Genomic DNA, 11738 nt, shown 5'->3' on the forward strand with positions numbered 1-11738 from the left:
AAAGTATAGCCAGTCCATTAATTCTCTCCTGCCCTATAATGCTCCTCAGGTATGCTAGTTCTTGATTAACTTTAATTTAGAATGAGTGCATCGCTGTTATGACTGAGACAGACAATGTAAACAACAGCAGTGCAGTTGTTTACACATCTCATAGGCTCATAGGCTCATAGGTTTACACAGACTCATCTCTTCAGGCTGCACCTCTCCCCACCCCTCTCTAGCCTATAGTTCAGCTCACTGTATCTAGCTAGGATAATTTGATTATGTTAGTGTATCTGGCAGGATTGTTTTTGTATGATTAGGTGTGATTCCAGTGCTAGTTTGTACTTGGTAGGATTCTTGCTTGCTGAACAAGCTTACTCTACAGGGTTGGAGTCCTGATCGATGTGGTCACTTCTGGCACTACGATCCTTACTTCACTCTAGTGTTTCTTTTGCGCCTCTACATCATGAAACCTATGCACTTGTTGTACGTCGCTCTGGATAAGAGCGTCTGCTAAATGCCTATAATGTAATGTAATGTAATCTCACCAAAGGTAGGTGTCGGAATGTGTTCCGCAATAAGGATTTTTGCAATTTGAAAGACTTGAGTTGTGTTGCGCGATCTCAGATCTAAAACAGGTCTTCAATGACGGCAGTTGAGGATATTGATATACAGAATTGATAACATTAAATTCTGTACATTCTCACCCCATTTCAACAGACAGAATTCATAAACAACTTCACATGTCCACACAATAAAGCCCCAAACTAAGGGGATTTTGTGTTTCTTCTTCTTCTTCTTCTTCTTCTTCTTCTTCTTCTTCTTCTTCTTCTTCTTCTTCTTCTTCTTCTTCTTCTTCTTCTTCTTCTTCTTCTTCTTCTTCTTCTTCTTCTTCTTCTTCTTCTTCTTCTTCTTCTCCTTCTCCTTCTCCTTCTCCTTCTCCTTCTCCTTCTCCTTCTCCTTCTCCTTCTCCTTCTCCTTCTCCTTCTCCTTCTCCTTCTCCTTCTCCTTCTCCTTCTCCTTCTCCTTCTCCTTCTCCTCCTCCTCCTCCTCCTCCTCCTCCTCCTCCTCCTCCTCCTCCTCCTCCTCCTCCTCCTCCTCCTCCTCCTCCTCCTCCTCCTCCTCCTGTGGCCTAGTGGGCAACGTTACAGTCTTGGGAACAGGGGCTGTTTCAACCCGTGGCTGCCCACCCAATCAGAAGTTAGGAATGGTACTGATATTTTCTGTGCTATTTTTCCATTGGCTGAACCAAAAGAATTTAAAAAAAAAAAATTTTTCTTAACTTTTGATTGGGTGGGCAAGACGCCCGTTTGGGTGGGCTGAGCCCACCCCTGCCCATAGCTGCCGCCGGCCGTGCTTGGCCCTGTGTATATAAGCATGCAGTACATGGACAGGCCAAACATATGTGTGGATGGCTTTCTCACAGTCAAGATTGATTGAATAGGTGTCTATATGTCCAATTTGTATTGGTATGTATGTATTTCGCTGCCCAGCCTTTCTGTTGCGTGAATGATTGTATGTTTCTTGGTATAAATGTCTGTTTGTAAATGTGAAAGTAACATGCTGCGAGTGAAATGTCCCCATGAGGATAAAGAAGTTCTCTATGTATGTATGTACAATATGTATTTTACATGCAGTATTTATTGTACGTAGCAAATATACAATAACTTGTACATTTACTCAAATTCAGTTCAGAAGCAAGTATAAACATATGTTTTCTGGAGAAATATGCTTCCTGTAGTGACTCACCAGCAGTTTTCTACATGAATTTCAATGTATTCCATGAGGCAATTCGAAATATTTGACACTTTGATCTGACACAAAGTTTGCATGACATTGTAAAATGGTAAGATTACGAAACACAGGGCCAAGTGACTTGAAAGAATTGAGTAAATATTGGGTAGCATTGCTTTGGAATACATCTTATTTAATTTTGGTGAGGCAAGATAGCCTATATTGTTTGTAGTACCGTAACTTGGCGTCATTTTGATATCAATACTTTTAATGGCAGGCCTGGATTTTGGCAGTCTGAATGAATGAGTTATAGACGGTGTATGTCTTGTATGTGTGAGTAACTTGGCATTTTTGTACGTTGAAAACGTGTTTTTTTATGAGATTGTATTTACAAAGCAAGACAAATAAAGACTGCTATTCTATAAGAGAAAAGGCAAACTAACAAAATAAGACAAAGAAAAGGAACACAAAGAGATGATTGATACATGCCCTAATTACAAAAGGCTCGTATGAGAAGACTATGGTTCCAGGAGAACTGTCAAGCAGATACTTCTCCAACGATGGTACCAGGATAACTATTAAGCAGATTCTCCTTGAATGTTTCTTTGGACTTCACTTAAATGCAATTCTGAGCAAGCCTTCCACTGTACACACTTCCCTTTGTATGCCCAAATAAGTTCTGGATAGGAACACCCTCCCCACCACCAAGTGACCCCCCCCCCCCCCACTACTCTTCTCCAGGAAGCATACTCCCCCTCCCCTGTAGACACATATAGGGATAAACCTCCCTATGCCAACTTATGACAGCTCTGTGTGCCTCTCCGTATAATTTATGGAACCAACTGAAGTCCCAGAGGGGTTTTGTACATAAATTTTATTTATTTTCCTATTTATAAATTTATTTTAATTATTCTTATTCTTTATTTGTATTATTATTCTTTTTTTTTGACAGTAATTTCTCGTTTGTAGCCATAGGCTACCTTTGTTATATTTTCAATTCTTTGATCCATATTTTATATTCATAATGTATAAAGACTTTTGCAGTGAAGTCCTTCATCATTTAACAGTATAATATCAATTGGCAATAAGTAAAATTCAATTACTACATTCTGTTCGTATTATATAATTAAAGACAACGCTGATTCTCAGGACAGCCAAAATAATAGCCTGGCTAGGCTGCCTACGTTGGGGTTTTTATTTTTTTTTAAAACCTAGAAATGAAGGGAATGTGTCAAATTATCATCAATGTTGTCATTAAGGTCATTACAGTGTAAACATCCCTGTGACATTATTTTTCAAAAACATAATCCCTTCTTTTGCCGAAAATACCATTTCTTGTTTCTGTTTGTCTCGCTGCTGCTCACAGCAGGCATTAGTAGGCTACATACATTCAGCGAGTTGTTCCTCCTTCAGTACTTTTTGAATTTTGATACCAATTGAATCTTTCAGGACATTTAGTTCATTGAGTTCTCCACTACATTTGGTACAATCCGTACATTTTGTTAATTGAATCAGTACTTTCAGTACATCTTGTGCAACTGAGTCTTTCAGTACAATGAATATATTTTGATCATTGAGTCTTTCAGTACAATCAGTACATTTTGTACAAGTTGTTCCTTTCAAACCTTCAGTAGATGAACAAATTTAATGAAATTAAAGCACAGTCAGTAGTACACAAGCAATTTTGTATCAATGATTTAATAATAAAAGTGTGTAACCAAGAATATTTTGATATATTTGTTTAACTAAGGGTATATAGCCTCAAACACATACCTAGCCATGCTACTTTTTTTGGTAAGAGCAAGGTTCTTGGGAAAAATCAAAGTAACAAAGATACTGTTTTCTGTTTTCTTCTTATTCATTTTATTGCCAAGTTTTCAGTAATTTTATTTTCTTCTCCATAATTACCATGAACGTACGTTACTGTACACAGCTGTCTAGCTGTCAGCAGCTTGATTATCTCCTCTCTTCTTTTGTAAATCAATCCAGAGTATTATCACAACATTACTGATGGAATTAACCTCAGCCAAAATTACACAGAGATAATAAATCCACCATCAATAAACGTTCATCTCTGTATTTGTGTTTTGGTTGGTGATACAATAGGCCATATCAGTGGAATTAAAGAAAAGAAAAGTGATTCATAATTATGTGTGCTCTGTGTTTTACTAAGCTGTGTTTAAAGGGGTAGCTCATTTTCAGTAGTTCTTTGATATTATTCCATGTTTTATTGTATGCTTTTGATTGGTCTGGATAGTTTTTTGTGTGCAGTGACCAGTATACCAGTATGTAATTTTAAAAAGATAAACAGAATGCAGTTTTCAAATCAAATCAATTAAATGTTATTTATATAGCGCTTTTTACAGAGCACTGTCACAAATACGCTTTACAAAGTAGCCAAAGAAGAAACGAAGCAAAATAGCAAAGACCAAGCCTGAACTCCCAAATAGCAGGCGTGGTCTGAAACGTGCACCGGAAAACATTACCGGAGGCAAAGTTCTCCACAGACCCGCATCAGTTCGCCACTATTTGGGGGAAATGATTGTATTTATTGTAACGGGCAAACAATCAAAATCATTGCTTCTTCTGGCCATTTTTCTGGGTATTTATTTGATAGCAGACTGCATACCATAGGCCACGCTTGAAAAATTAAACTTTTGCCAAATCCTGTAGGCAAGCAAGCGAGTACATCTCTGTTCAATAACAGCGAATCCAAACATACGCGCTGAAGGTCCTTCCACGAAGTCACGCCATGTATTTGGCACGTCTGTGATATAACAGAATTAAAATCTTCTTCGAATTTGTCAATAATTCTGTTTTTAGCAGATAATTTGGCTTAGCTCGATAGCTTTGTCCGTTTCACTGGTGTGTTTCAGTCGGGACTTAGATTGCAGCACACACGGAACAGAGGGAGTGTCGGAGGCGGGGGGAACCAGCACACTGAGACAGACAGTTCGATTAACCAATAGGGAAGCTGCCGCTGGCTTCCAGCAGCAGAGGCTCCTCCCTTTTGCCCCAGAAAGTACATGCGTTCGGCCAGACTAGGTCAGAATGGTCTCACAGCATGCTTGTTATCCCGGCTAGCTAGCTAGCTAACATTTGAATTGTATTCAAAACAGCGGTTACTACAAATTTAATCGTTCACTAAGATACGGATGAAAATGCGTCCCGTAGCCATGAGTTAAATACGGAACGCCTATTCTACTGTCCAAATAAGGGAAGGGACGATTCCGTATTTTGCGGGATGGTTGGCATCCCTAAATGAAGCCAGTAACTATAACCGGATTAAACGCTGCCATCTATTGTGAAATTGGACATTGAAAAGGGGAGGGGACGATTCAAAATCGAAAGAATAATGTTGCTGTTTTAACTGCTTTAGAATGCTGGATTTTGTATCGCATTGATTTTTGAACTGTTAAAAGGCCAAGGTTTGTGTTAAGAAAATCCAACAATTACTTTTTTGAGTCTACTTAATGTGAATTTTGTGCAACCACTATCCAACATTATTTAATGTAGTAGTGTCCCATATATCTATGTTGGGTAGCCCTACAAGCTTAACTACATTTTCCAGTAGCCTACCTTTATTTTCAAAATCAAGTATAATTGCACCTATATTAGCATAAAGTAAAATAGACCAGTATCATATCTGGACAAAGGCAAATCCCAGCTTTAGATTTAAAACATCATTATCCATTGGATATTGAAAGCAAAATTCCATGCATAAAATGAACCATATAAAATGCATTGGTAAATCATTTTACTATCATGTAATATTGAGCATTTACATGACCATACAACAAAGGTTTGGGTGCACAGTTGAGTCTATATAATAAATGGGCATGCTTCATGTAACAATGTTTTCAACAACAGTAGATTGTCCACATTTCATATCAATCAAGCGTAACTGTCTGTCAGAAAGAAGCTGTAGGGAAAAGTGGCAAAAATGGGAATAATTAGAATTTTAACTGATGCATTTTTAAAAATGACGCACAATCTACCAGCATGGCCTCTGTGATTGACTGGTCGATTGCGATCAACGTATTGGGTACCACTGCCTTTGCTGCTCTGGAAAATAATGAAAATGCAGTACAAAATATCTGCCACTTGATGGCAGCATCAGAAAAGCATAACAAAACAGGAAAAAAAGAGCCAGATAAACTATTTTAGCTAAATCAAATAAATGTATATTAAAAATATCAGTCTTGGCACTTTCACAAATCATCCACATAGGACATCTGACTGACACTGGGAATAAATAGAGCTCTGGAACACAGCTGGGCATTGTACACTAACCTTTAAGGCAGTGGTATTCGCTCCAGAGTGTACTCACTCTTCTTTTCAACATAAAATCAGGAACAAATTCAAACCCAAGAAATTAAGTGGGTTAACTGTGTAATTAAGTGACAAGCACACACTGTGGCTCTCCAAGAGCCACAGTAAATATCAACGCTTTGAGACATTCAACTTCCTATTTAAAAAAGACACTAATGTCCTTGAAATCATTCATATTTTAAGGCAGCGTTTTTTTGTTTTGTTTTTTTTAAAACAAATTGTAAACTGAGTTTGTGTGGAGCAATTTACAGACTGATAAATTGCTGTTTAAAAATGTTACTGTTATGATGAGCTCATCCTCAAAGGCTCATGATTTATTTGGCTGAAAGTATATCCCAACCTTCATATTACAGATATTACAGTTTTATAAAGTGTCTCTGTCTGAATTAACATTCAATATCAGCTTTATAGATCATTTTGTAAAAATAATCATTTCTTATTATTGTAAAAACTTTCAATTAATCCTACAGTCCTATAATTTTTAAAAGACATACACTGAACTTATGAATGAACTGAATTGACATACTGTTAGGGTCAGTGTTGGCTAGGTAACTATATGTATTTCCTTTGCAGTGCTCTTAATCCAGTGTGTCTCACCTAGCTTATGTTTTACATATTTCCATTCATGCAACAAGAGATTTACTAAAGCAATAAAGATGAAATAGCCATGCTTAAGGATACAATGACAACACTCCATCTGAGAATCAAACCTTTAAGTTTCAGTTACACGCTTAACTGTGGAGCTGCTCAGCAACTCACAAAACCATACAGTACCTGTTAGACTTTACCTCAGATGACCTGAGTTAAATACTGATAGGCATTACACTCTGAAATCACTTTGGTTGGGTGGATACATCCTATGGTGTAATAAGATTCATGTAATATTTCTTCATGTTTACACTCCCTGCACCACCACCCACACACACGCACACACACACTCCAACAATCCTACACTCCTTCACAGCAGGTGACATAGGTCACCTGCTGTTTGTTTGGTGGTTGAACTCTTGGTCAGAGCCACTGCAAATAGGGGATCGATGGATTTCAACATTAAAGGTGAAAATAAGCTTTGACTGGATTTTGGACATTGGACTTTACATGGAAATCTCAGTTCTCTTCCATGGATTGCCAAGTGATAGATGAAAAATTACATTACATTACATTACAGGCATTTAGCAGACGCTCTTATCCAGAGCGACGTACAACAAGTGCATTAGTTCAAAGTGCAGAGGTGCAAAAGAAACACACTAGAGTTAAGTAAAGATCGTAGTGCCAGAAGTGACCACAGATCAGGACTCCAACCCTGTAGAGTAACCTGTTCAGCAAACAACAATCCTACTAAGTACAAACTAGCACTGGAATCACATTTGCCTAATCAGACAAAAACAATCCTGCCAAACTAACGTAATCATATTACCCTAACTAGGTACATTGAGCTAAACTATAGGCTAGGAAGGGGTGGGGAGAGGTGCAGCCTGAAGAGATGAGTCTTGAAGATAGTAAGATTAGTAAGATTCTCTGCTGTTCTGACCGCCACGGGGAGGTCATTCCACCAGCAAGGGGCCAGGACAGACAGCAGACGGGAGCGGGAAGTACAGACGCGAAGAGGGGGAGGTGCCAAGCGTCCAGAGGTGGCAGAACGGAGAGGTCTGGCAGGTGTGTAGGGTCTGATGATCCTCTGGATGTACCCTGGTGCTGACCCCTTAGCTGCCTGGTATGCAAGCACCAAGGTCTTAAATTTGATGCGAGCCATAACAGGCAGTCAGTGGAGGTCAGTGAGCAGGGGGGTGACATGGGAAGTCTGGGGAGGTTGTAGACCAGACGCGCTGCAGCATTCTGGATGAGCTGCAGGGGTCTGATGGCGGATGCTGGCAGACCAGCCAGCAGCGAGTTGCAGTAGTCCAGGTGGGACAGGACCATCGCTTGAACCAGGAGCTGATGGATATCATTCCGATGCTCGTCGGTCTGCTGTTCTCCACCTGCCTCATGTGTGCCAATGTTTGGGGCATCACAAACAAGAAGTGAACTGGATGGGTGACCTCTCTGGTATCCATGGAGACCTGGCCGTTGACCTGTACCGTGGGCTGGCTGTTGACAGGCCGCATGAAAATGTACTCTTCGCTATCTCCTCGGTGCTGGCCTTCCTCTCAGAGGGCTCTGGTTCTCAGACCCAGAAGGAAATCCTCTCTACACTTGGGATAAGCAACAGGGACAATGCGAACAGAGCGTGCTCAGCTTGGAGAGTGCTGGTCGAGTCTCTATCTCGGAGGGGAGGAGAGATTCACCTGGCTACAGGAAGCTCCCTGCACGTTGAAAAGACTTTCAGGCTCTCTCCGAAGTTCCAAAACCACTCCAGAGGCAATTGTGAAGGGGCTCTCCATCCTATGGACGAAGAACATAAACTCCTTCATAGAGAAGGAAACAAGAGGAAATATCACTGACTTCCTCCAGAGTTTAAATATTTCTTCCAAATCTGTCCTGGCAAATTACATGTATTTTAAAGGTAACATCCTGGCATTTAGATGTTCCATGTCAATGTTACAATGTTACTGTCATATTAGTTGTAAATAGTACATGCGCTGTTATGCCCTTGGTCTCAAAAATGCAGTGCTTTGTCTGTTTAATGCATTATTACATGTGTAATACACACAGAAATCTGCTCCACTGTTTTGCTTTCCTGTCAAAATTCTATGCTAGTATAGCATTGACACCAATATAAAAATAGATTAAATTGTGACCTTCCTTCAGCTTTAAACAGTATGCATAAACAACATCTGAAATGTGAAATAACCCAGTATGTCTTACATGTTGAAAAAAACACATTATCCAGAGCGGCATACACAGCATTTGTTTTTACATAGCACAACAGTTCATCCATTTATACAGCTGGACATATACTGAAGCAATGCAGGTTAAGTACCTTGCTCAAGGGTACAACAGCAGGGTCCTACCTGGGAATTGAAGCAGTGATTCCTTTAGGTTACAAGACCAGCTCCTTACCCATTATACTGTACTACACTGCCGCCCTTTACACCTCTAAATGTGCACATATATATCAACAATTTTATTTAAATCCATGTGTCACTGTGTTGATCGTGGTTGAGTTTCTCACTGACTGATGGGAGTGATTACTGTCTTTAGGCAAGTGGGATAAACCATTTGTGCGCCGTCACACAGTGAACTGGTGGTTCCGGGTGAATGGCCCACTGGCAGTAGAGGTGCCCATGATGTTCCGTGATGACACGGAGGTGCTGAAGATGCTCTATGACACCAACTGCTCATTTACTGTGGTGCGGTTGCCCTATGCCGGGCCACTGGCCATGTTGCTGCTGCTGCCCAGAGGAGAGATGGGCCAACTTTGTCTTCACATCTGTCTGTCAGTCACCAGGATGAAGTTCTGGCTGACTAACCTCAAACCTGGGTATAACTGTTGCCTCACTGCACACGTGTGTGTGTGCGTGTGTGTGCATGTCTGTCAAAGACTGTGAAGCTGTCCTTCACGAGGATGCAGTTTTGGCTCAGTAACCTCCGAACTGAATATTGTGTTATTAGCGTGTTTTGTGTAAATGCATGCATATGTACATCATGTGTGCATACGTGCAGTATATATATGTGAGAATGTGTGTGTCTGTGCATGTGCACAATAATGTGGTCCATCCATGTATGTGGGCATATGTACAAACCTCTTCTTTTTACTCCTTTTCAAGACGGGCCGAAATCCGCCTTCCGAAGTTTGTCCTGAGAAGGTTGTACCCCTTGCAGAGCATTCTGAAGCCTACAGCAGTTCAGACCCTTTTTACAGACTTAGTGGATCTGTCAGGCTTCTTCCCCAACAGGAAACTCGGCCTCCAGGTATGTGAGCCACAAACAGGAGAACCATTGGAAAAGCAACCAATCAGAGAGCCATATTTATCCATTTAGGCTGTGAAGATAGGTCCCCCCTTGAGACATGCTGATAGAGGAGCAGAAAACCTTTATACATACTTTCACAAATACACAGGCATGTAGAGGGAATGAGTGAGAGACCAAAAGAGAGAAACAGACAGACAGACAGACAGACAGGCAAACATGCATGCAAAAACAAGCAATTTCCAACAAGGGAAAACAGCACAACTGAGGTTCATTTTTCAAACTAGTCCTCCTGGAGTGGCATCCCTCAGTTGCACTCTGAGATGTGACAAAGCACAAGCACTATCATGCTAGAATTGGTGACAATTGTAGCTCCACTGCTGGGTGAATGGGTTCTTTTGCCTCATCTAAACTAAAAAAAAATGTATTTCAGATATTTTGTATAGTTACTGAAATCTTTTGATCAACATATACCTGTTTTAATCTAAATGGCATAATCCATTTCCATTTAAAATGTAAATTACTTTTTGTGTTGCCACTTCCATTTCCCTGAGGATGGCAGCATTTTGAATGTTTCAGTCTTGAACCTCATTTTAAGTGAGTTTTGTTAGTGCAGATATGTTATTAGCACAGGACATTGTTTATTTTATTTAATTTTTTGCCATTTTTCTCCCATTTTCTCCCCAATTCCCCATGTATATCACGGTCCTGGTCGATACGCTATCCTTCTGTTGGTCTGGGGAGGGTGTAGACTACCACATGCCTCCTCCGATACATGTGGAGTCGCCAGCCGCTTCTTTTCACCTGACAGTGAGGAGTTCCACTGGGAGAGCGTAACTCGCGTGGAGGTTCACGCTATCTCCCCCAGATCCCCTCCCTGTTGGACAGGCGCCCCGACCAACCAGTAGGAGTCGCTAATGCAATGATCAGGACTCATACCCTCACCTGCGGTTCCCACCTGCGAACACTGTCAACTGTGTTCGTAGGAACGTCTGACCAAGCTGGAAGTACCGCTGCCGGGGATTGAACCCGACTCTCTGTGGTGGTAGGCGAGTGCTTTTACCTCTACACTACCCAGATGGCCCTAGCATAGGACATTTGTTGATGCCTGTTTCTTGCCATAGGCCATGCATGAAGCCATCCTTGAGGTTGATGAGACAGAGTCAGAGAGCCAGGGGGGCAAAAGTGCCATGCTGGACTTCTCTGAACCTCAGAGTATCATCTTCGACCACCCATTCATGCTGCTCATCTACCATGAGCCCACAGGGACCATACTACTTATAGGAAAACTTACAAACCTTGCCGAGAACTAATCAAAAGCTGATTAGTTAGTGGTTATTTAAGTGTTTCAGTCACTCTCTTGGCCCCACAGAAATCAAAGCAGTTTTAAGAAATTAAGTCACCAGCTTTGATCTTATATAAAACGAAACAATTAATTGTCTCTGTTTTCCTCTTAGACCCTCAATCTGATTATCAGAAAACCTGTTGGAGCAAAATGGCTCCACCGCTTTGTGCCATATTTCTTGCAAAACAGCATTTATTTTCTTTAAATATTTGTTTTTCTTATTCAGTTTGCTCATAGCTTTCAAAGGACTTTGATTTAGTTCTGTGTGTTGCTCATATTCCTACTCTCCATCTTTGAGTGGGCTGCCAAAATCTTGTGCACAAATGTATGTATTTTAATTTGAAAATACATGGTACTTGCCTTTAAAAAATAAACGTACTGTTAAAAATGCGTTGTAGTGAATATTGGAGGAAAGGGAATGAGACTAAAAAGATTTATGTAGAAGAGGCTGTTGTGGAAAATTGCTTGTAATTGTGGAAAATTGTTTCTGATTGGT

General features: G+C 40.5%; 1 protein-coding gene across 1 annotated transcript; it reads left to right on the forward strand.

The window, feature by feature from the left end:
- Window positions 1-8078: 8078 nt before the first annotated feature.
- On the forward strand, window positions 8079-11210 carry LOC118230180 (serpin A3-3-like). The gene is made up of 4 exons (XM_035422994.1): window positions 8079-8406; window positions 9190-9469; window positions 9756-9900; window positions 11022-11210. Exons 1-4 carry the CDS (start codon window positions 8079-8081, stop codon window positions 11208-11210), a joined length of 942 nt encoding a protein of 313 aa, XP_035278885.1.
- Window positions 11211-11738: the final 528 nt, after the last annotated feature.

Source organism: Anguilla anguilla, chromosome 6 (assembly GCF_013347855.1).
Source record: "Anguilla anguilla isolate fAngAng1 chromosome 6, fAngAng1.pri, whole genome shotgun sequence".
NCBI lineage: Eukaryota > Metazoa > Chordata > Actinopteri > Anguilliformes > Anguillidae > Anguilla > Anguilla anguilla.

Bases quoted from the DNA above. Each gene is read 5' to 3' on its own strand.
- LOC118230180 (XM_035422994.1), top strand. From the start codon at position 8,079: ATGGGTGACCTCTCTGGTATCCATGGAGACCTGGCCGTTGACCTGTAC. The intron at 8,407-9,189 runs GCAATTGTGAAG...TACTGTCTTTAG, and splicing joins GTTCCAAAACCACTCCAGAG to GCAAGTGGGATAAACCATTT. The intron at 9,470-9,755 runs GTATAACTGTTG...CTCCTTTTCAAG, and splicing joins CTGACTAACCTCAAACCTGG to ACGGGCCGAAATCCGCCTTC.